The following is a 25,332-nucleotide window of genomic DNA, read 5'->3' as shown; positions in this document are numbered from 1 at the left end:
CTTCCACTCAAGCAATTACTCACGTCTTAACGGGTGGGGGTGTCACAGGCAATGGTTGCTCAGCTGTGGGCGCGCGATGGCTCCTAAGTGAGATCGCATCACTGCATATTTAAGAGTTGCACCATGAGCAGTCAGAGTCAGTATATCCTCATGTACAGAGTGTTGACACGCCGTTGAACAGGAAACACAAGAAAGTGAAGGACCGCCATGAAAAGAAGATCCATCACAAACCGGCGAGGTAAGTGAAGTTTTAAGGATAAAGTTGAAGGTGTGAATACAGATTATTTTGTAAACACAGTGGGCGGTGCATCAGCATTCACCTGACATGGAGCCTGATGCTTCTGGCATTTACAGTGTTTGTTCCAACCCCCGTTTTCCTCTGCCAACTCATCAAGAGAGAGACGTATCGGAGGAGAGGCTCTGCGCAACAAGCTAATCCGTCTGGGTGAAGGGATAATGATGTTCTTGCTTGACAGAGAAACACAATCCTACAACAAGTGCAACAACAACAGAATGACAAATGCACGCAGCTCTGAAAACGCAGTTTAAGAGTTTCAACTAATGAGCTCATTGTGAAAACAAACAGGGATATTTGTTCAGAGAGACATCTTCAGTCTATTAATACCTGAGGATCTGAGACATAAATAGATGACATGTTTGGCTGAATAAAGCTTAAAATACAAAATGAATTTACTAATGGATACAATTGAGACGTTCAAGGGTGCATGAAGGGAAATAAAAGCAGAAATCTTATTTCTAGTAGTTTGCTTGATTGGGACTGGGCAGGAAAATGCAGACTTTGGCTAAAACACTATTGATTTTTCAATGTACATACTCCCATAGCAGAACTAAGAGTCTATGAAAACCGCCTGCTCGTTTATTTCTTCAAAGAACAATGAGTTCAGACATCCCACGGCTGTGGCTCGAAAAGAAAAAAAATACACGAATGGCGATTCTATAATCACAGACAGTTCTATCTTCATCTCACTGTGAATCCATCTTTTGCAAAGTCATTCCAGTGATGTTTTTTTGAGAAGTGTTAATGATGGGGACTGTCGTTAACACACTGACTGCTGCGCGTGGGGTAAATTTATGGACACATTTTAGAGTTCAGACCTGACAGCGGCACCACAATGAAACAAAAAGGGATGTAATTACAGAAACATTCTCAGTTCACAAATGTCAGTATCCATTGCAAACTGATGTCATGAAAGTCCATCGCAGGCTATTAAACACCACAGAGTATTAGTTGCTTGATCGCTGGGAGCTAATGTGAATGGAAGTAATCAGTGGATGGCTGTTTTTTAGGGTGGATTCTTTCTTTTTTTTTTTTTTTTTTTTGCTTTGACAGCTTCTCCGAACGAGACTTCAGTTTCAAACAGTGAGGCCAGTGAAGCAGTGAATGTTTAAAAGCCAACTAAAGATAAATGAAAGAGGCACCGATGAGCACAGAAATTTAATGGCTGCCACTCGATGTCGTATCTTATCAGTCATTTGGGAGAAGGATAGACCGGCTCCCACCTTTCGGCATGCAGGCTGTGCCATGCTCAGGACTCAACTACACACAGAATTGTCCATTCATACCTCCACCTTTAGTATTCAAACTTGCGGCGGAGTTTAAAAGATAATGCACATTATAGAACAACCTAATAAATAACTTTCATCTTTTAAGTATTTATATATAGCTACCATATGCAATGTTCTGTCTCCTTTATCATTAGTGTTTTGTTTATTACATTATAGATGAGTTTACCTATAATTGATGCCCTTTTCTATCCATTTTCTCTTCTCTTGCTTTTACCCTTTTCCCAAAGTCTCCAGGTGTTCACACACGAATGCCTGCTCGAGTGGATGTGTTGGGAATAATATAGTATATAATAAATTGTTCTATATTGTACAAGCTGTACAGATACTGCAGGCTATTATACAGGCTATTTCTATTGTGCATGACCATGTGCATGCAAAGAGCGTTCGTCTTTTGTTCCTGCCGGCACTGGGTTCACTGGGGCATGCATGTCTGTGTATATCTGTGTTTTGATAAAAAATAAATATGTAGATATTGGAAAAAGGGTACATGTGGTTGTATATCATATATACAGTATATTTTTTTCATTTATTTGTCTATTGTGTGGGCGGTGGGGAAAGTAAGAGGCTTTTGGAGACAGGGTTATGACTCTGGTTGGTATAAGTAATAAGTAAGAGAAACAATCTGCAGATGTAGTTATGAGGTGATGAACCTGCAGGCAACATTCAACATGCATCTACCTGTGTGTCTCATGAAAAATCCCAACGAAGAAATAACTGCATCAAAATATTCCTTCCTCTATGCGAAAGGGGAGTGAGCAGAGTGACATGAGAATCCTCTGTGGCACCGCGAGGACGCTATAGGAGGTAAATGAACCATCGGGCTCCACGTTGGGTGTGTGTCTCACTGCGTGCGCTGATGGCAGAAGGTGTGTTTGCAAGAGCTCTGGGTTGTCGAGGCGCTCGGCAGTTAATCAAAGTGTCATTCTGGGTCCAGATCGGGATGGAGCGGGCCAGCCTGGACCTTGACACGTGTAGAGTTAAACTACATGCCACAAGGCGAACACAGCCCATCAGCTCCCCTCCCAACCTCCGTCCTCCTCTCCACCATGCACTCTGCTGTGAGCATTCTACCTCTATCAATTCAATTCAATTCAATTCAATTCAAATTTGCTTTATTGGCATGAATGTTGCGAGAACTATGTTGCCAAAGCATCAAGAATCAATGAAACAAAACAAATACAACTAACAGAATCAAATATATACAAATAAAATTTAAAAAAAAAGTATACATTTATACTGTATATCCTATGCATGTGTGTGTGCTGATGAAGTATTGTCTCTCTCTTATACGTTGTATAAGATTGTATAAATTGTCTACGTTATGCGTGGATCGTTGTTTTGCACCTGCACTTTTGATGTAGCCTGACAAACCAGACTATATCATTAAAATGTCTAGTCTGGTAACGAGCGGTAGACCTCGGCTCAATCCAGGGGGCGGGATGAAGGCTGTCTTTCAAACTGCCTCTGCACCAATAGGGTAGCGCTACGACCATTCAGAGCAAAGAGCAGGATGACGTTAGCCTGACAAGCCAATTAAAATGTATGTTGTCATGGCGTTAAGCCCGCCCAACGACTCTCTAAACAGATAGAGCGCTGTGATTGGTGAACACAAACGGTGTTCGAGACTCAAAAAGTTCCTATGGCTCGTTTCTAGACCCACCTACGGAGCAAATAGATTTGCTGCCGCTAGGGTGCAGCTAGATTTCTAGGATAGCTTTTGATGTCCTTCCGCAACGAAGTTCCTAACGGAATAATAAAGTACTTTTGAATTGAATTTGAATTGAATTGAATACACAGATTGGGTAAGTTGTTATATAATGAAAAATATATATACAGATATTACCAGTAAATGATTATGATAATACTGTAATATATAAAATAAAGAAATGAAAAACAACAACAACAATATTATATCATATCAATAACAGCTTTCATGTGTTTGTCTAGTCTCATGGCAGAGTGTTAGTTACATATTGTGCAGCTAACTTTACAAATTGTGGATCTTCTCCCAGACAGACTTTTAACAGTTCATCACATGTTTTTCCCTGATACGATGGATCTGCTGCAGTTATCTGGTGTAGGAAAACCTCTCTCAGTTTGGTCCAGGGGGCAGGAGAGGAGTTTCTATTTCTCCTGAACAACAGTGTTTACAGACTTCATTCAAACTTCATTCTCTGGGCTTCCATTCTTTCTTATGCCGACCTTTTTCAACCTGTAGTTGATGGTCGGTGAGTCTGTACATTGTTAGTGTTGGTCTTTGTTTGGGGTTATGTATGCTGACCAGACTTCCATTACCTCTCTTTTTATGGTTTACCCTCATTACTGTTTGCAGGAGCATGAAGGCATTTCTCTGCACCTCGTGTGTCTTTTCGGTATATGTCAATACTCTTCACGCATGTCTTTGTACTTTACTCTCTATCCTCCTTTTCCTCCTTCTTCTATGATCTCCATACAGTATTCTCTCTGACTCTTTCGGTTGCCGCTGTGCCTTCTCTGTCTCCTGCTGGGAATATTGGGCGCCAAGTCATTCACAAGGGAGCAGGCTAAAAGAGAGGGAGGCGGGGAGGCAGTGAGGTGAAGGATGGAGCAAAGGAAGAGAAATGGGGTAGAGGCATGGGGAGCAGCAGCGAGTCAGGCTCCTGTGGCTGCGGGGGCTGACAGAGAAGCAGGTGGTGATTTACACAGACAATCTTCAGGATAATTGTGTACATGATCTGCTGTAAGGGCAAATGTCAAAAAAGGCCACTTTTCCCAGTAGCCTCTCAATTTCCTGCGGTATAAGGTTGAATTAAACATTGCGTCAGGTAAGTGCCGCTCTACTGTAAGAACAACGTGGGATGAAAGTCGGTGGAAAAAATAGTTCAGGAGCTCACGGCAAGACTGTGAACTCAAGGAGCTTCAGGCTGCGACTCTGAAACAAAGCTGGATATTGTGTGACACTGTCAAAAGCCCTCTGCACATGAAAAGTGCGAAGGGTTATAATGTGCTGTGAAAACATGCCCTTGGTTTTTAAACTACAATCATTTGATGTGGCTTCAGTGAGCGCAGCAGAGTCAGTGTAGACAAGGAGTGGGACATGCTAAGCTGCTGTCACTAACACAGTGCAGAGTTATGGTAATGATATAGTACAATATAGCTCACATGCTGTCAGTCTCATTAGTGGCCCTGTGTGTGCCTGTCATTCAGGCTGCGAGCCACATGCATGTTGCAGCAGATAACGTCTATGTCTACAAGCATCGCTCCACTGCTGGAACTTCCTTCCATACACTGGCTATTGTATTCCCTCCAGTCTTGCATTTGCAGCCCGAATTAACTCAGTTGAAACTAGACATTGTCTGATCTGTCATAGTGTGTTAATCATGAGATTTGCACTATTCACGACTGAGGGGCCGTGTCCACCGGACGCGCTTTCAGTGCTCTGGGCGTCTACTTTCCATTCAGATCCTATGGAGCTCGGCGCTCACAGAGCTCAGCGCCCTCGGCGGAAAAAACGCTCTCGGCACTTCCTTTTTTTTGTCGCGCCGCTCACAGCGTTCAGAGTTGAAATGTTCAACTTTTGGAACAGTGTGCCGCTCGTCAAGCGGCTCGGAAGTGACGGCTCGTTTTGTAACCTGGTTACGGCACGGCAGCATTCTGAGAGAGAGAGCCAAAAGCCCAAAAAGCACGTCTGGTGGACACGGCCCCTGATGCAGGGATTCAATTCACAATCGTGTCAATCTCCTGGCAGAGCGGAAGCAACACTCTACAGTTCATTAAAAGGATATTTCACCAATTTTGGAAAACTGGCCCATTGCCATAATCCCTATAGTCATAGCAGTAGGTTCGTTACCTTTAATTGTTGGTGCAAGCTGTTTTTAGAACGGTGGAGCAGAGCTGTGAGCTGCTCAGAGCTACGCTACGGAGGCTAATGGAATTTCTTGGTTTCCCTCATCAAACTCATCAAATACACAATCCAACAACTCCACAACGCTCTGGTGGACAAGTTGTGACCTGCACATTCACCACGCTATGAGATAATAATAGTGTTACGAGACAGAGTTGTTTTTGAGGTAAATTCATGCAAAGCCGCTGATGTGCGTTCCTGTCGGGGGCAGTTTTTCGGCAAGTAGTCTCTTTACAGGTTTGCATTTACCTCGAAAACAACTTTGTCTTGTTAAGTTACATTATTATCTCATAGCGTGGTGATTGTGCAGGTCACTGCACCAAAATGTTGAAATATCCCTTTAAATGGCCAGTAGTGTCATAGGTTTTCTAAATACATACCAAAAAACTAGCATGTAGTGAACAACTTTCAAACCAACAATAAAGTAACTGCAGGAACATCACTGTGGTGTCACATGTCAGCCTCAGAGTTCTGTTAAACATACGAATAGTTGGTTCATTGATCACTAAAGATCTGTTCATGTAACATCACGGTGCTCTAAACCAGGTGGTTGGTGAAGTCAATGTGTGTGACAGTGCCACCATAGTGACTTGTGGTACATCAATGCATTCATCTGAAAACTGATTCAGGAGTCTTACTGTGTACAAATTGTTGCTGAAGCAGATTTATATTTACACCCCAAGGGGCAGTAAGAGTATACCCTGCCTGCACAGGGAACCACGGGATGACACAGCTAATTTATCTGGGCAGCATCGTGACAGCTGGGCTGGAGAGAGTTTGGGAAGGGGGAAATGGTTCTGATGAATGACTTTCAGAGTACGGCCGCTAGCAATAGCAAACAGTCTCCCAGTCCCCACAGGCCTGATGCCTCCTATTTGCCGCTCAGAGAGAAATGAATGAATGGCCCTTTGTGAAATAAATGGTCCCTTTCTGTCTGACATTTACAAATGAATTCTTCTGGTAAAACCAAATCCTTGTATTTGTTTTCTGAGTCGTGGAGGTGATTCTCCAGCGCTGATGCTCAAAACGGTGAGAATGTCAAATGCACAACAGAGGTGGTGATTTAGAAAATAATTATTAAGCTCAACATTATGTGAATCATGCTCATCTGCTTTTGTTACGAGGGCGAGTTGCGATGATTTGATATCAGTCTTGTCTGGGTCTTATAGGCCCAGGGCTGCAGACAGGACAGACTGTATGTGCTGTCAACAAGAGGGAGCAGCGACAGCATGTAGCGTGTTGTCACAGTGGAATCCCAAAATTCAGTGAGAGCAGGTTGGTGATCCATGTAAATGCAGGGCAAATAAATAAAGCCTTGTGCATCCATTCAAAGCGCTTTTACAGAAATTCCTGTAAATTTACAAATATCCATTTTTACATTTCCATTTGTGTATGGATTATATATACAACATGCAATGTGTTCATTAGTAAGCTTCACAGATTTCTGAATGTCGAACACAGCAGCTGTTTGGCCCTCTTTCCTTGTTTTAGTCATTATGCTGAAATTAAACTAAACACCGCCTAATTCCTAATGTTTTATTAACACTGAACAGAAATATTTTCTATGAGGCTCCATTTCGTCCGGTGATTACAGAACTGTGACGATGACACACACCGAGCAGGATGCGTCGCACACCATTGGACAAATGGCCTGTCAGTGCTCTGGTGGATAAACAACGTGATGGACAGTCTCTAGAAGTTAACTTGAGCATTTCTTTTTCTTTACTCAACTGTGGACGGACTGATATATTCATATATATCAATCAGTGTGTCAATAGATATTAATCTGTTTGATATGGATCATCTCATGTCACTCTTGGAAGGAAGAAGCATGACTTTAATTCCTTTTGTGAGGAAGCCATGAGAATAGCAGTAAGTGTGCTAATATCAGCAGAAAAACAAAAATAGAATATACTTTTTCATGTAAATAATGGTGTTCACTAAGGTGGCATTTTGTCTCCTATTTTGTTTAATGTCTACATGACTTGTCAAGACAGCTGAACACAACACAGGCTGACTTGTTGGAATACTGTTGTAAATCATTTAAAGGGACAACGAGGAGTTTCTATTTGGTTATTTAAAAGTCTCATATTAATGTGGATGAATCTACGCTACCCACACTTGTTAATGGGCCCATTTTGGATAAATATATCCTTTTGTCTCTATCGTTATTTTGTTATTATTAGTGGTGGTGGAAATGCTGGTCGAGCCGACCAACGTTTCTTTACTTTCGGTTTCATGGCGAGTCATGAGAATACGCAGCCGAATCGCTGTTTATGGTCGGAACTACGACGGTATGTGATCGTCTTCCAACCTCTGACTTTAATTCTTGATGAATGAAAACATGAGTCTGTCTTGCGCCGGTCAAAGAATTTCACGGTGCACACGGAGGCTATAAAAACGGTGTAAAAACGCTTCGCTTTTCCAAAACTCCTCGTTGTCCCTTTAATGTATGCTGATGACCTGGTTATTTTTAGTCCATACAGTGCTGGTTTACAAAGTTTGCTAAAGGTATGTTGATTGATTGATTGATTGATTGATTGATTGATTGATTGATTGATTGATTGATTGATTGATTGATTGATTGATTGATTGATTGATTGATTGATTGATTGATTGATTGATTGATTGATTGATTGATTGATTGATTGATTGATTGATTGATTCCATTGCTGGGAAATTCAGTTAGTAAGAAATACAGAATAACATGAGGAGGGGGGAGGAGTAAAAGCAAACCCCAGACTATGCTCCAATGGGGAGAACAATGTTCACAGTATGGAAATGATTATGACATTAAATTTAATGACAAGAAGAGTAATGTCATGATAGTCAGGAGCAAAGATGACAAGAGATTAGTGTTTCCTCAGTTTTTCCTAGATGATAATCCCCTCATGACATGTCAGGAGACAATCCTGGGCATTTTCTTGCTGATGATTGGCACGATGATAGAGATATTTATATATTTATATGCTCAAGCTAATATGCTCCTTCGTAGGTTTAGTATGTGCTTAGTTGACGTTAAATGTTCCCTATTTAGATCTTTCTGTACACCTATGTATACAGCTCACCTCTGGTGTAGCTATAGGAAAAGCAGTATGCGGCGGCTCACAGTGGCTTACAATGATGGACTGAGGTTGTTGCTTCAGGTGCCCAGGTGGCAAAGTGTTAGTCAACTCTTTGTTTATTTAAATGTACCCAACTGTGAAGCACTTCTAAGAAATTTAATGTATCGTCTATGTGCCGCCTGGATGACTCAGGGAACAGCATTATTGGGGCTTTGATTAGCCCTAATAGGAGCTGCTATAGGTATTCATCCAGGCTTAGACAACTCTGGTGGGACAGCCTGCTTATGAATTATGTGGAGAGTTGATTCTCTATCTGTGTGTCTGTCTCTTTCTCTCTCTCTTTCTTAAATCTGTTTTATCATGTTTGTTGTTGTTGATATGGACCGCTTGTCTGCAATAAATAATAATATTATACGAACATATTAGGTTACCATTCATGCTGATTTCCACAGAGAATAAAGGAATGACGCCTGAAGCGGAACTGGAAACGTTACGTCTGGACTGGTGGTAAGCAATCAGTTGATAATGCAAACCCTATGTAGCAACAGCAAGGCTTAAACAAAGTCAATGGCTCTTTCAATGACTTTCAATCAAGGACGGCAATGAAATCTAGTGGAAATCCTGAGCCTATTAAATGTTCTTACAAGTTATATTGGTTCTTCCATGGCAACGGACACAGCTGCACCTACATCACAGGCACATGCTTGCACATCCGCCCATTAGGCATGCATGTGCACAAGTGCAAAAGGAACAACCATAAAATACACACAATCATGCCAAGTGAAGACACACAAACCAGCATCAAACTCAAACAGCAAAAGTGAGAACAGAGGATCAGTCTCCTTCTGCAAATATAGATTAATCCAGTTTGTTTAAAAAGGAAAATGTGCACCTCCAGCGCCACCTCCACCCTCCCCTCCGAGTGCTAGAGATAAAAGTCTTTTTCAAAAATATTACACCAACTTCGCCTTTGATTTTTAATTCAGCATGAGAACGATCAAAAACACCTCAACGAGTGAGATCCTCAGAAGATATCCTGCCGTGTCCTATTAATCTCAGTCTCTCTCCAGTTTAAGAACAGCTTACAATCACAGGCTCATTAGCCGGCGCTATATTCTGACAGATGGAAAACAAAGAAAGGAGTCACTTATTCCTCGCCTGGATGTGTTGCTTTTCTTCAAACTCCTTCAGCAGAATTTAACAAAGTTCAAATTCTGTTTGTTCTCCTTATTTGCTCCTTTTGTTTTGCACCAAATACACTGGCAGCTTGTTACACCTTTTGTCAAGGGGATGTCAGACACGCCGTCAAAGCGGGGCTAACGAAGGAGAGTCGATGGTAGTCCAACTGGCTGACAATTCTCTGTGAAAACTGACACACACACCACGTACACACACACACACACACACACACACACACACACACACACACACACACACACACACACACACACACACACACACACACACACACACACACACACACACACACACACACACACACACACACACACACACACACACACACAGAGAGATCAGACTGCCAGAGAGGATGAAACAGACGGTCCAAAGCCAGCTGCACAGTGGGCTGTAGTAGATGGATGTTTCATTTTGATTTCATTTTGGTTGTGCTGTATAATGGTCCCTCTGGAAATACATTTATTGAGAGCAATATGATCGCCCAGTGTCTTCCGTGAGCGTGTATTATGCATGCAGGTGTGTGTTTGTGTGCTAATTGCTGCCATGATTTATTTGCTTTTCTCCCACTAATAAGTCTCGGTCTGAAGCGGGCTGAACAATGACATGCTGTGATAAACCTGCGTACGGGGGAAGCGCTCCTCCCTGCTGATATCTATAATTCTTTCACCCTATGTTACTTAAGGGACGTTATTGGTGTTAAGATTTGCATCAGCCATGCCGATTAGGTTGTGGTGCTGAATAATATAATCATCCCTCTGTCTATGACTGCCCACAGGCAACAGCACCAGACCCGCATGAGACTAACTCGGAGATTTCGGGATGAAACAATAACCACTAAATCAATAGATGTCACGGTTCTCAGAAAAAGCGACCCAAGAGCACCACTCGGGAGGCTGCTGTGATACTAAATAGATTTTACTTAAACAAAAAAAAACAAAAAACAGAGGGATACTAAAATCCAGGCATGCAAACACAGTACAAAGGGTCGGACTGAGGCAAAATCCAAAGGCTTGAGCCAAGGTCCAAAAAACACAATCAGGATCAAAAGAGGCAGAGAACAGAGCACTGGAAGGCAAAGTTACGTCATGTCTGCTGGATGCACAAATGGGCAATTTTGTGCCATATCTGTAGGCTACAACATAACAACTTTACACACTGGCATGTCAGGGGCAACTGTTGGTTTAGATGATTAGAAGCTGCTCTGCCGCCCAGTGGCCAAAAAATTGATTAGTGCAGCTTTAAGGTCGGCCTGGGCTCTGAATCATATTCACTAACCAACACAAGAGGTTTGTGAAGTGGATGCTACAATGTCACGGTGCAAGTATCAGCAGCTCAGTCTGAGATGTTCAATGAGACTTATGATGTAAATAACACACACACAGACACACAAACCTTTTCAATGTCTCTCTTCTGATTTCACGTACTTGATCTACTGTATGAATAGATTGTTTTTTTCAGCATCGAGTCAGTAAAAGATGATTATGAAACTTTGAAGGTCTGCACAAGCACACATCCAGGCATGAGGGCATGCGCGGACAAGAGACCAGCAGAGAGACTGAGGCACCAAGAGAGACAGAGCAAGAGAGAAAACACTTAAAGGGACATTGCGTAACTTCTCCTGTTTTCTATTCACAAAAATCTATTATTTGGTTCAAAAGTCTGTTTTTCATTAATCAGTAATCCCCCCCATCAACAAAGTGAAGTGTTCCTTTCAGCTCTGAATGAGCCGTTCATATCATTCATATCTCCATGGAGCGGGTAAGCTCGGTGCTGCTGCCATGTGGTGTCTCCATGTTTTTACGTTCAGTGGCAGCGTGACGGTAGGAAACCACGGAAACTCAGCGGAGACACCGGAGCTGTCGGCTCAGGTGGAGGTGGCGTCTGTGAAAAGTCACCGCGGTAACGCAGTGAGGAGGAATGGAGCGTTACACTGATGCTGCATTCACCTGCAGTCGGACAGACGGCCGTCGCTAGCAAACCAGATGTCATTTTAGTCACAGAAGTCCAGAGAAAGCCAGTAAAATGTGGGTCAGGTAAACAATACCACATCGCCATGACAACATATTGTCACGTGTATTGTTTTGCCTCGTGCTGACGGACCACTTGTTTACACAGAGGCTTGTTTATGCCGTTACGTGCAGCGTCTGTTGTCTGTCTGCCGTCTGCCCAATTCCACGTGAATGCAGCATGAAAAATACGACTGAGTTGCTTGTGATATACAACCACAACGCTAGATGGGAGGAATTCCTACACAGTGTACCTTTAAGCTGCTGCTCTTAACACCTTTCTCCTCACAGCCCCTCCCTCTGTCATGTGGAGCCAAATGTTTCATTTGAGCTCTGATATGAATCACAGTCCTGTAGGAAGCCATTAAGGACCTCTCATCAGCCTAATTAGATACTAGTAAGTGGCTATTGGCCCCTCTATAGGACACTTGTCATATGTCTTATTCATATATAATTGCTCCAACAAGGCTGCAGTATCCCTCATTTTCACATCATTAGGAGTCATTTATCTTAGTCAGGGAGTAAAGTGAAAGTTCTGTCCTTTCATTTATGCCACTTTAATGATTAATTAGCATTTATGTTATGAAGTGTTGGCCGATACTGGGCAGAGGTATCTGTCCAATTTAAATGACGCAGGCTTTATATCCCATTGGACTCGTTTGAACAGGGAGAGAGCGCCGCTGCTCCTCTTGTCACCAACCTCCAAACAAGACCGATGAGAGGTTTAATTAAAGTGGGTGGGATCTGAGGAGAGAGTGAGAGAGGAAGAGAGAGAGAGAGAGAGAGAGATGAAGTGAAAAGTGTGATAGAGGATGAGTGAGGGATGGGTTTCTGCCAAGGCCATCCACAGCAAACAAACCTCAGCTCATGTTTGATTTGTAATATTTATTTTTTAATCCCCACAACACAGAAACAGAGTTTAATCCCTCGGGAAAACAGTTCTTTCAAAAAATGCAACTGCTGTGTTTCCGCTGGCAGCCGCTCTGCTTCTACGTGACGCTTTAACCGGATGGCGGTCACTGCAGCGCAGAGGCTCTGATGTTGCACTGTGGAGGAAATCAAAGGGCTCTTCTTCAGAGATGGGTTTAAATATGTTTCTGAGTGAATTTCTATAAACAAAAAGGGAAAAGAACAGCACGCAGCACCTCAGTGCCAAACGCTCCATCCGATCCGATTTGGTTTCTAAAAATCATTGTAACACACTGCCCCCTTGTGATCACTGGTAGATATAGGAGCATGCCAGAAAGATTACAAGCAAAGTTATTTCCAAAAAAGCCTTGAAAACACAGCAGAAAAAAGATGGGTATCTCAGTTTCACTAATTGGATCATTAAGCTCATTTAACTGAGAAGTGAGACGCTTTAGATACAAAGTGATCCAATGTCAAATGGATGTGTAACTCCAAAAGTTAAATCATTTTTTACCTTACATCCAGCATGATATTAAAAAGGTAAATGCACTTTAAAGAGGGCACCTCTGAACTCCTGAAAACAGCTCATAATGGCCGAGAAGATGAGGGAAAGTCACAGACAGCTATCTGAATTTCAGTGTCACCATAAATATTTAATGGTCTTGTGCTGTCACCTCAGAGAGGAGGAGGCAGTTCAGTGGCGCATGCTTTTTTCAAACTCAGACGCTGTAATGACCACTTTCTGGCTGAGCCCATACTTGTGCTTAATCAAACTCATTTCCATAACCTGGAATTTGAAATCCATTATTTCACTTGAGTATCTTCACACAGGGTCAGGGGGCGACAGAAGTAACGACCCCAACATCGCTTCGGCAGAGGCTGCGTGCACCGATGAGGCAGTGCTTGTCGTTCTGCACAGATGCACGCGCTGTGTAACAGCTACAGTACAGTAAAGCTTGTGTGTTGCTGTCGTGCCTGATGGATCTGAATTTCAAAACGACTAATTAAGCAGTCAGAATCAGGCTCCAAAGAAGCACACCTAACTTGTGCAGACAAATGAAATAAATCACAGAATGGCTACATATTAAAAACAAAGGCATAAAAATCAATTTCCATTTGAAGAAGTGACAGTTTAATTAGCCGGATTGCAGGAGGTGTAGAACAGCCATTGCTCCACAAGTCACAAGAACCAATTGGGTTTAGCACGTACTCCAGGCTGGCGGGGCTATATTCACTTAATCTTTGTGTTCCCTGTTGGTGGAGCAAAGATTATGATCTAATGTGAGACAATTTACTAACACCTAATTTTTCATGGCATATGCTTGAAGATAATTACATTACACTTCCCTGATATGATCTTTTCCCAATGGCGCTAAAAGGAAACCCTCACAAGTGTGTACAACAGATCCAGATGACGAGGCAAGCCCTCGCATTTCATTTTCCCTTCTCTGACAATAAAATATTCCTGTCCCCTTGTCTGTCTGTCTGTCCGTCTGTCACAGTCTCAGCCCGGAGTACACAGATTGATCTTGCCGAGACAGGAGAAGGGCGTAACCGGAGCCACTGGCTGATTCTGATGCTGAGCTCGGGAGAAAGGCAAGCTGTATCTAATGGGCTGGGGCTGGAACAGGAAGCAGGGATTTGGATCACTGTTCTGCGGGGTGGGCTCACATTCTGCTCCCAGACAGAATCGCTGCAACCCGAACCCCCACTATCTGCAGGGCGTTATCCAAGCTCCGCCACTGACCCAGCCCTGAGCAGGAGATCATCACAGTGTGCACACATACACAGGCAGACAGAGTGGAACATACTTTCTAATGCATAAACAAGAGGCAGAGGTGATGGACAGACAGAGGGAGAGAGAGAGAGGGGGGGGTGTACAGCAGACCCTTGAGACTGAGAGAGACAGAAAGCAATCAATCTGCTCACCTCCCTTTTCTCAATACACCAACAATGGAGTCTGTAGGACCATTAGTGGCTCTTTAGCAGATATAATAAACAGGCTCTGGCAGGAGTTCAGGGTCTTGCACACTGGGAACAGTGGCATTGCCAATTGCCACATTACACAAAATAAATACGCTCTATTGATTTGCTGTTCAGAAGAAAAGGATAGCACTAATACATAATGCATACCATTGAGCTAGCCTGCTCTATAGATGCAGCCAAGCCGCTCCCATATGCCACAAGGGTTTACTTACCCTGTTAGTGATGATGCTAATCTCTTTTCTTTTTTACCCTTTTTGTTTAATTTTGGCCTTTTTTCTTGTTAAAGGTTTTATAAGTTGTACTTAATGGATGGCAAATCATGTCTAATGCTTCGCCGATGGCTTTATGTTGCCAGATTGTGGAAAACCCTCCATTATGACACTAAAGAGTTTGACCACTTATGTCCTGGAACAAGGCTTCAAGGCATATGGACCACAAATCAATTTAAAAACTGCTCATTAACATTAACAACCAATTTTCTGACTTATTATGGTATAACCATTCATTTACTCACACACAGCATGGCTAACTGTACTCAGAACTGTAATTAGAGCTCTCAATTGTATTTTGGGGGTTTTGTTTTGTGGGTTGAGCAGCAAGTTGGTTAGAATTATAGTTGGTGATATTTTAGCTGAGAGTGAATGTAGTTGTGGGTTGAGAGTGGTGTGGTTCTGGGACCTGGGAAAACACTGCTGGGCCTCTGTGTCCTGGGCGAAACTCGAGGAGTTATTGTGAGGGGGGGGGGGGGGGGCGACCTGATGACCTTGCTGACCCGCCTGTACTCAAACACAAATTCATTTTACCAACACGTCCCCTTGTTTGGTAAGACAGGCAAAGTTTTATAATTCAGACCGAGTGGTTGCTAAGTCTTGTGTGATACTAGTTAAAGGTACATTGCGTAGGAATTCCTCCCATCTAGCGTTGCGGTTGTATATCACAAGCAACTCAATCATATTTTTCATGCTGCATTCATGTGAAATTGGGCAGACGGACGACAGCCGCTGCACGTAAACAAGCCTCTATGTAAACAAGTGGTCCGTCAGCACGAGGCAAAACAATACACGTGACAATATGTTGTCATGGCGATGTGGTATTGTTTACCTGACCCACGTTTTACCAACTTTCTCTGGACTTCTGTGACTAAAATGACATCTGGTTTGTTAGCGACGGCCGTCTGCCCGACTGCAGGTGAATGCAGCATCAGTGTAACGCTCCATTCCTCCTCGCTGCGTTACCGCGGTGACTTTTCACACACGCCACCTGGACCTGAGCCGACAGCTCCGGTGTCTCCGCTGAGTTTCCGTGGTTTCCTACCGTCACGCTGCCACTGAACGTAAAAACATGGAGACACCACATGGCAGCCAGCACCGAGCTTACCCGCTCCATGGAGATATGAATGATATGAACGGCTCATTCAGAGCTGAAAGGAACACTTCAGTTTGTTGATGGGGGGATTAATGATTAATGAAAAACAGACTTTTGAACCAAATAATCGATTTTCGTGAATAGATAACAGGAGAAGTTACACAATGTCCCTTTAAACCAACAGTAAAAGGGAAGGTGGCTGGACATGAGCAAGTACAAGGCAGACATAAGGCCAGGTCACGCTGCCAGGTATCGGCTCTTTTTGCTTGAGTGAGAATTGAAAAATATATATCACATGTAACCACTTTAGTGAACCTAGTGGCACTGGATAAATAGGGATGGAGGCTGGACTACTGGGCAGGCCAGGGCATTAAAGAGATACTGCCTATCAAGTCGGTGGGGTCATCCGCAGCAGCTCAGCCTGAGCAGATACAGCTCAGATACAAGGCTGGGTCCAGCCACACAGTCTGCTTGGAGTTACAGGAGGCTTAAAGCAACATTAGATTAAAGCTGGAGAATTGTGTTGCCTGTCATGGGGTCCTGCAGACTCATGACAGCAGCGCCTGATGCTACGGAGCTTGGTGATTGGTCGAAACTTCATTTAATATTAAACAATTAAATAAAGCTGTTCTCAATTTAATGTTTGAATAATGACTCTCCTGCATTAGAGTGCTCTGTTTACATTAAACGCTTTGATGATAACCTGGCTCTGTGCTGTTATAAAATGCTGTGAAACCATTAATAATGGATCATGGGTTTCTATTGAGGCATTAGTGAAAGCCATTTGTGTATTGTATTGGCTTGCTGCCTGCACTCACAATTAAAAGTAGTCTGTGGTTGCATGGCATCTGCTTATTAACAGAAGAAAAAGAGCACGGAGGATGTTTGATTTAAACATTTAACAGCACACATGATATATAACATGTGACATCGCTTATATCAGCATGCTTTTATTACATTCTTATTACATAAGTGATGATGAGCCTGTTTTCCTCCCCAGAAAGGAAAAGTTTATATCATTAAACAAGTGAGTGGGCCCAGACAGACACTTCAATTATCTGTTTCTTAGCAGTAGCAAAGTCTCTTGCAAGGGAGGTTTTTCTTTAAATAGCTGGTTATCAAATCTCGTTTGAACATCATCAAGGCAACACATGACACTTTCTGAATTTGCTATGGAAACGTAGCAGGGAAACAGAAAGCAGAGGTTTATAATTGCTGCATTGAGGTGCATGAGGTGCACGAGCTGAAGGAGCGATCAATGATTATATTAGTGGGAGGATGTAATACAGAGAGGTTCAAGTTCATGACAGCAGCTATAATTAGTCCCATTAGGCCAGACAAAGAAATGATTAGTTGTCACTTGTGTTTGCCCGATGTTTAGCCTTACTGAGAAAGTACTGCACCTGAGACCTGCAGGCATGCACGCCTCACTTCACTTAAAAATGAGACATACAGTAGACTGCGTACTGTCCACCGGGTGGTGACATGTCTCCAATAAGCCTGTACAGAGCTCACTGTGAACTGATAGTTGCTAAACGCTCTTACTGTGCACTATGCAGCAATGTTATTGACACCAGAAAATAATCAAAGTACTGGATTTATTAAGCACATCCAGGTTCACATTAATCTTTCATCAAGCTTCGATGTCAGTGGTTAACTTCTTTCATAAATGTACTCAGCAGCGGCCTTGGAACAGCTTCATGTGGTTTGTTATGAAATCAATTATCTCACAAGGTTGTCGAACTGTTTAACTCTTCTTATTATCCTCTTTTTGCAGTGCCACTTATTATATTCAAATCAAGCGTGTATGTTTCTGATTAAAACAGCAATCTCAAGCAGAACTGAAACTGTGTTTGCTGAATGTGTGGCATGTAGAAACACTGATTTACAGTGGCTTACAGGCTTTTGTCTAATTATTAGTTATCTACAGTACAATGGACAGTTTACATCAATGACTGCCTGAGGATTGTCTTTCAAAGGACAAAAGTAGAGCTGATCTGAATGCAAGAATCACAGCGTCATGCTATGAAGCATCCCACCTAATTCAAAGTAAGACATTGTGAAAGCAAGAATGAGCTTTAAACTGCACCGCGGCACTAGCGCCTGTCATTCAATAAAGCCGGGTCACTGACTCCCTCTCATGCTAATAAAATGGCAGACTGCGCTGCGGTCGCAGTACTTTGTCTTTTAAAAAGCATATCAACGCAGGATGACAGCTGGTCCTATTTCACATCAAGGGCATTGGCCATATAGCCCACTTTTTTCCATTTATGATACTGATTGCCTGACCTGGGCGTATTTCAATTTTTGCTTGGATACGTGGCTGAAACCAGAATGAAAATACGTCAAGTAAGATCTACAGTGTGCTGTCAAAGCTACATTTTGTTCTCTTTTAGAGCTCATATTAAGACATACTGCCTGTTTGTCAACATGCAGTATATACCCTCATAGTGAAGGTAAATCTGTAAACTCTGCAAATCTGCAAGTGAATTCCTCCAAGACAGGAGAGCTCTGTGATGGAGACACTATTTTTAACCTTCCTAAAGTTCTTTTTGTTCTTTTCTACATCATATTCTTCACTGCGGCAATGATTCGGTGTCACTGCAGGATCGTTAATTTCATCTGGCTTGCTCATGCTGTCCAAATACAAAGAGAGGCTGACTTTGATAATTTGCCCTTTTTGAGGATCTGCCATGGTCCGATAAAACACATTCACACACCTCTCTTTTACATTCAACCACATCTTCATCATCCAAGACCTTCATCTCACATTGGCTCTCTCTTGTTCTCCCTAAACTCAAGAGTCTGTGTTGTGGCTGACAGGATGCAGCTTCTGAAGCTCCCAACCTCATAATGTCAGAGCTACTTCCAAATGTGATGCTGTGAAAGCCCCTAATGATAAATCACCTGTTAAGACAGCCCTTCAATGTTTAATGTCATGTCACTCTGCTTGTCTTTGCTTTTTAATCTTCTGTGACATGTAAATAAATTAGTTCATGACAACAACGTTTTATAGAAATAAAGTCAGATTTCTGTCTCATTGAGACTGCTGACATTGATTTTAACAAAAAAGTTCATGCCTTTAAAGAAATGACTTGCTATTTTAACTACCAATTGACTAATTGTCTGGTAAAAAAAAAAAAAAACACATTTCAAGACAAGAGCAATGATCCAAGAACCCAACATGTTAAATCAACAGTCAAATGACATGAAGAAAACCAACAAAGAATCACATTTAGGAAGCTATAACCAGTGGCTTCTCAGAGTTGTAGCAAATATTCTGATGATCAAAAAGTAGACAATTAGCCTATATTTTTCTCAGTTAACTAACAAATAAATCCACTAAGCACCTGGCCACCAGCGATGTGAACTTCCACTACAGCTACTGTAACTGTGTTACAACCAACACCTGCCATTGATTAACGACATCAACATCAACAGAGAAAACCCTCAGCTCTTAAATGTATGCCATGTACATGCCTTTACACATTGATATAATTGCAGCACATGTAACCGGAGAACACCCATTAGCAGTCTGCACATACGTATCTATAACCGTGCAAAGGTCGAGCAGATCAATAGGCCGATGGCTGGATATTGTCAACACCGCCCGGTAACTCAGTATTCCTCTGGTGTGCACAAACGAGGAATGTGAGTCTCACAAGAGGCTGCCCTTAATTTTGATCCGAGAAACACAAGATTTCTTTGGTGCCTGTTTAATTCAATAACAACAGCTGTATGCCAAGCATGCCACTTTAAGTAATGGAAACCGGTTTTATTACGTCTGCCCTTTTTTATTTACAATGGAGTTTCATTTAAGCAGACACGCTGACTTAGAGAAAGATTTTTATTTATAGCAGTGACTCAGGATTGGAAGAAACTAAATTGAACGGAATTACCTCAGAGCTGTAAATTAACTCTCCATACAGTATCAGTGATTTTCTCCAAAGTTCTCCTCTTCTCTTTTTCTTACCACCCTGGCATCCCTGGCATTTACAGTTAAGGGTTTAAGAGTCAGTTTTACAGGATGTTGTCATTTTATTAGAATGAAACCCAACAGAAGATGGCACTTGCAGAAATCCAGCAGCTTTTCCTCTCTTTGGGGCCAAACAGGTCCACACATAAAATATTACTGATCAATCAAATCCATCATGTCTACCTGATGCATATAAAATACCTCTTGAATATATGAAGCACCAACTTGTCCTGATGTTTTCCAGTTTAGACTGCACTGATTTCCAGAAGGATCGCAACCTTGAACTGGTTTTGAAATGTATTTCAGATTCAGATTTTTTTCATTTTTATGGGAACAGTACATATTACTGAACACTGTTGTGTAAATATGTGGGATTACAGCCAAGTGGCTAATTTCCATCCCCAGTCCCATTGGCAGGTTGATGTTAAACATAAAAACAATGAAGATAAAAGCACAAGAGGCAGGACTACAACATTAGACATCATCATGATAACACCTTGACATCTTACACAACATAAATGACATGAACAACATATGTATATTAATTGGCCAAAAAAGTATTAAGGTCTGTAAGAGATTACAGAACAGTTATAAAGTGCTACAGTGCTAATTAAAGTGCTATGTGCTAAAGTGACGAGTGCAAGATTGAATTGAATCTGATTGCACAATGCCCCAATAAAGTGCAGGATCGACTTAAATTGCACCATGCCCATGGCACACGATTGCACATGCAGATGTGTGTCTAATATTGCACTAAATTTGTATACATAAATGTATTATGTACACACTATTGTAAGAAATTGAAATACATAAGTTGTACATGAAAAAAGAAATAAAAATACAGAGTGGTGCCCCATACAATTAACACTCTTGGACAGGATTATGATCACATATCTGATTTTCCAACAGCCATGTCTTGAGATGTTTAGTGAACGAGGTAAGAGTTGGGAGTTGACGCATTGTGCTCGTATATTTCTCACTCTGTGTAACTTACCTCTCTGAAGTTCTCAGGTCCACACTCCAACCCTCTGAAGTCACACTCCAGCAGCATGTCCTCTAAGCGGTGTCTAGTGCGGTTGTAGAACTCATCCAGGCTGAAACGAGAGCCCGGCGGGCGGTCCGGCTCCGGGGCCAGAGGAAACCCCGGTGCCATTCCTTCCTCGAAGCCCAGCAGGGGGCCCATGAAGATCAAGTCGCTGTAGCTCATCTGAGATTTACGGATAAAGTTGTAGTTACATATGGTGACGGCCGGAAAGGTCATGTTGTTGGCCACTCTTTCATCCAGCATGGTGATGTAGTCGTATTGGAGGTAGTAGATGACCCTGCCGGCGATTTGGTAGAGGAAGGCGGTCAGGGCCATGGTGAAGACCACCCCCCACAGTCCCTGACGGATACCGAACTTCTTGTCCTCTACGAACACATGGTTGGCGCCGTGGAGCGAGCAGCCGCTGAAGAAAGCGGCCAGGTCGTCCACCTCGCCGACGTCCTCTTCCTCCTCATTGTAATCGTCCCCCTGACTGCCCCCGTCCAGGTATTCCTGCGAGTCCCCGTCGCCGTAGCTCTTCTTCACGCGCTTGTAGTGGTCATCAAAACCATCATTGCCGTATCCGATTCTGGGATCGTCGTCGGCAGAAAAGGAGATGGTGCACATGATTCGGACCGGCATGGTCGCAGGATGAGGATGTTACTTATGTTTGGGAATGAAATAGGAATCTGAAAACCAGGAGACCAAGTCCCCAAAAAGTCCAAAAGGCCGACGCAATTAAAGATGTCAAGAAAAGAAGCTGGTGGTAAAGTGCTGGCACGAAACCATCCGTTAAATTAATCCTGGAGTTCACCAAGCAGACACAAGTCTAGAGAATACAATGCTGCAAACTAGGCTGACTGTTCCCACTCAAACTTTTGAGCCAGTCAAACAGATACCAAATATCTTCTGAAGCAAACAGCACAAGATTAAAACTAATCACAGAGTCTGCTTGCTACCATTAACATCTCCGCTCCTGAACTGAGACGTCTTGCCTGGGTTTGTCCTTGTGTCTCGGGGGTTGATCCATCCCTTAGAGCAACTTTGATAGAGAGAAGAAAGAGGAGGAGGAGAAGAAGAGAAGGAGGAGGGTGAGGAGCAGGGGGAGGAGGAGGAGAGGAGGTGAGACTATGAAGAGTATAGGAAACAGAATACTCCCGCAGGGCCGAGCCACAGGTCAGAGTGGCAGGGCTGGGGTTTCACCGTTTACAGGAAAAAACTCAACTAAATGAGGCTTTGACGCAGTGAGAGAGAGAAAATGAAAGAGAACAGCAGCCAACGTCCACGCAAAAGCACTAAACAAGCTGTTTGTTTCTGCTGATTTCACCGTTTGCGATGACCTCTCCCGAAAAGGAAAATGATCTCAGCACAGTTGTGTAACCAAATGCAACTAATACTTTACGTAGGAGTTTCGAAATGACAACAGATAATTGGAAGATGGAATAGATGATACAATCTTACAGGCAATATAAGATCAAATGTTAGAGTTTTTTAAAATAGAGACTGATGAGTAAGCAGAGAAAGATGTGTAATGCTGGGGGATCCGGAGAGAGGACGTATTAGGTTTGTGGTGTGTGTGTGATGTCTTATCAGGAGATAAAGTGGAAGAGTAGCAGCCACCGAGGAGGAAAGTCAAGGGATTTAATCAAGGCTTCTATTTGCTCATTGTTATTTCAAACTAATGGCTCATTTTACCAACAGATCTCTTTCAAATTACAGACCCCCACATAGCTGTGAGCATTACCATGGAAAAGAGATTAACTGAAAGCAAATATGTAAAAGTGCTAGAGTGTGTGTGTGTGTGTGTGAGAGAGAGACAGGGGGCACGCATCATCTTGAATTGATCCTCTCATTATTGAATATGGAGATAGATGTAGATTCCCAGAGGTGGTGTTGGTTGTGATATGAAAAGGAAATGTAAGAGACCGATCCATCCGTATCGATCCCCCTCCATTAGACTGCTCAGATTATTTTCAGAAACATGATGGGGCCAGAAATTGAAACGTTAGACACATTCAGAGGCATTACAGCACGCTTTACAATACCAACCTACAGCTAATGAAGCCGCAGATACCGGGAAGGAATGATGTACATACGTTGAAACCTGTAAAACCGATGATAAGCGCATTACTCACTGTGTTCAGCTTTATAAAAACTACAACATCCTGTGTATGCACCGGCAGGGCGGGGTGTCAGGGGGGTGAGGAGGTGAGAAAGGCAGCAGACTTGGTCAATATGTGTTTCTGATGATAAGAGAGGGAACACAAGTGTCTGGGCCCGGCCTTGATGTGGCCAAATATTGGAGCCTGTTTACCAGCAGCGCCTGATAGCCTCTGGTTCTTGAATATGTATTAGTGATCAGTGGATAGCCTCAGGCGCCGCAGGCTGACCTAACAAGAAGGTCAGCGAGCTCTCTCAGCTGCCGTCCCCGGGCCTACTGATGGAGACCGCTGCATGAATATTCACACGCTATAACAACCCAGATTTGGAACAAGACGGTCGGTTGCGAAACTGCTGCGGAGGGAAATTAAACCGCACAAAGTTCACTGACCCTTGGAGTAAAAATCTGATGATTAGGTTCACGTCCTCCCTGCCAAAATATCTTAATTACTTTGTCAGTGCAGATTTATTTATCCGCGCAGGGTTGCAATAAATCTGTTCTTGTTTTGACATCTGTGGTCGCCTCAAAAGAGATAAATCAAAGAGCAAACATGATTGTCTTGCTCAATTCGTCCCCATTTATCTACGTCTACTCATGCCTTGCCTGACATCATTCATTTCTTTCAATCGTGTTGACTTTGCCTCGGCACGCACGCTGAGATCCACAAGGGGGCAGCAGCGGCACGTCGATCCTCCCGCTACCTCCTAGGGGCTGAAGCTGTCAGGAGGAGGCATCTAAAGACGTGATAGGCATCTTTTAGAGAGTGAAGATGGCAGACTGGGATGAACAAAGTACTTTCTATGTGTCTTTTGTACATCAAAACTACTCGCTTTGTATGAATACTGGCACATGTGTCAGAGAGAATGCTTTCTTTTTAATCATGATAATGACTTTGTAACAGAAGCAAACACCAAAGAAAGCTTGATGCAACAGATTTCTAACGGCAGAAAAATGGCATGAAAAGGCTACAAATTACAATGATAGAGATATTGATTTTGTAAGCCGACAAAAGATAGCTTTGAGCTTTAAAGAGAACTGCAAATGGTCCTAATGTGAATTTAACAGCTCCACCACTTGTGCTTTGGACCATTAACCGATCTCTGATTCAAGTCCAGCTGAGGACGTTTGCTGCTTGATCTCCTTCTCCCCTTATTTTCTGTCTTTCTCTTTCATTCCAACTGTCTAAAAAAATAAACCAAACCCCCCCCCCCAAAAAAAACATCATCTTGAAAAGATAATATATACGATCCCTAAGGATTTGAGGGAAAAGTGTTTGTTTGTCTCCACAGATGAACCCTGATCTGAAAAAAACAGGAAAAGAAAAGCAACATGACAATGTTTTGAGGGAACATTTTTGCATTGGGTCAAAAGGTGGCAGTGTTGTGATGTGGAGTGGCCGCAGTCACAGGAAGTATATATACCCCCCCACCCCCCCGGGCCAGGGATTTCAACAAGGCCATGCATTTCGCCATGGTCAGAGTGAGAAGAGTGCAGGGCAGAGGAGAGGAGAGGTTTAACGCTCCCTTTCAAGTCCCTCTCACCAGCTCTGCTTTCAGCTAGGAACGACCTGCCGTTGCCATGGATACATCCTGGCCGTCAGCAAGAGAGGATGCACAAAGCCCATTACTCAGAACATGCATATAGTCACACATGCACACACATGATGGATGGACACGCACACACGCACACACACGCACACACACGCGTGGACAAAACACCTAGAAAAGCAAAAGCGTGGACACATGACAGTCTCAGTGCTGCTCTCTCCTACACACACACACACACACACACACACACACACACACACACACACACACACACACACACACACACACACACACACACACACACACACACACACACACACACACACACACACACACACACACACACACACACACACACACACACTGACTGAATGGACACTTGATGCTTCCAGATATTTTAGGCGGACCCAATGAATCTGGTTTGAGCCTGAATTTGAAGCGAGGAGGGCCGAGGTGACAAAATAAAGATATCACAGAGAAGAGCTGACACACCGAGACAATAATTTCACTTCCTCAAAGGCATCGCTCAATCAATAGTCTTGCATTCATATTCCTGGGATATGGTGGGATGCAAAGGCTTGAGCCTGCACAGGAAAAAAAACAAAAAAAAACAAGGAGCGAGTAAA

The 25,332-nt window shown here is 42.9% G+C and overlaps 1 protein-coding gene across 2 annotated transcripts in view; it reads right to left on the bottom strand.

Moving 5' to 3' along the window:
- The window catches only part of asic1b (acid-sensing (proton-gated) ion channel 1b), a gene marked incomplete at its 5' end in the record, with an annotated part of 192,628 nt that overhangs the window by 36,840 nt on the left and 130,456 nt on the right, over positions 1 to 25,332 (bottom strand). Inside the window, one exon of one of the 2 annotated variants that reach the window (XM_083971730.1) lies at positions 20,969 to 21,640. The exons of the other annotated variant lie outside the window; for it this stretch is intronic. Within the exon in view, the coding sequence (XP_083827856.1) occupies positions 20,969 to 21,640 (672 nt within the window). Of the gene's footprint in view, positions 1 to 20,968; positions 21,641 to 25,332 lie in introns of those variants that run through there. 2 annotated transcript variants of the gene reach the window in all.

This window comes from Trachurus trachurus, assembly GCF_905171665.1.
Source record: "Trachurus trachurus genome assembly, chromosome: 5".
In the NCBI taxonomy this organism is placed as follows: domain Eukaryota; kingdom Metazoa; phylum Chordata; class Actinopteri; order Carangiformes; family Carangidae; genus Trachurus; species Trachurus trachurus.
The sequence above is the reverse complement of the archived record's forward strand: the minus strand, read 5'-3'. Positions and strand labels throughout refer to the sequence as shown.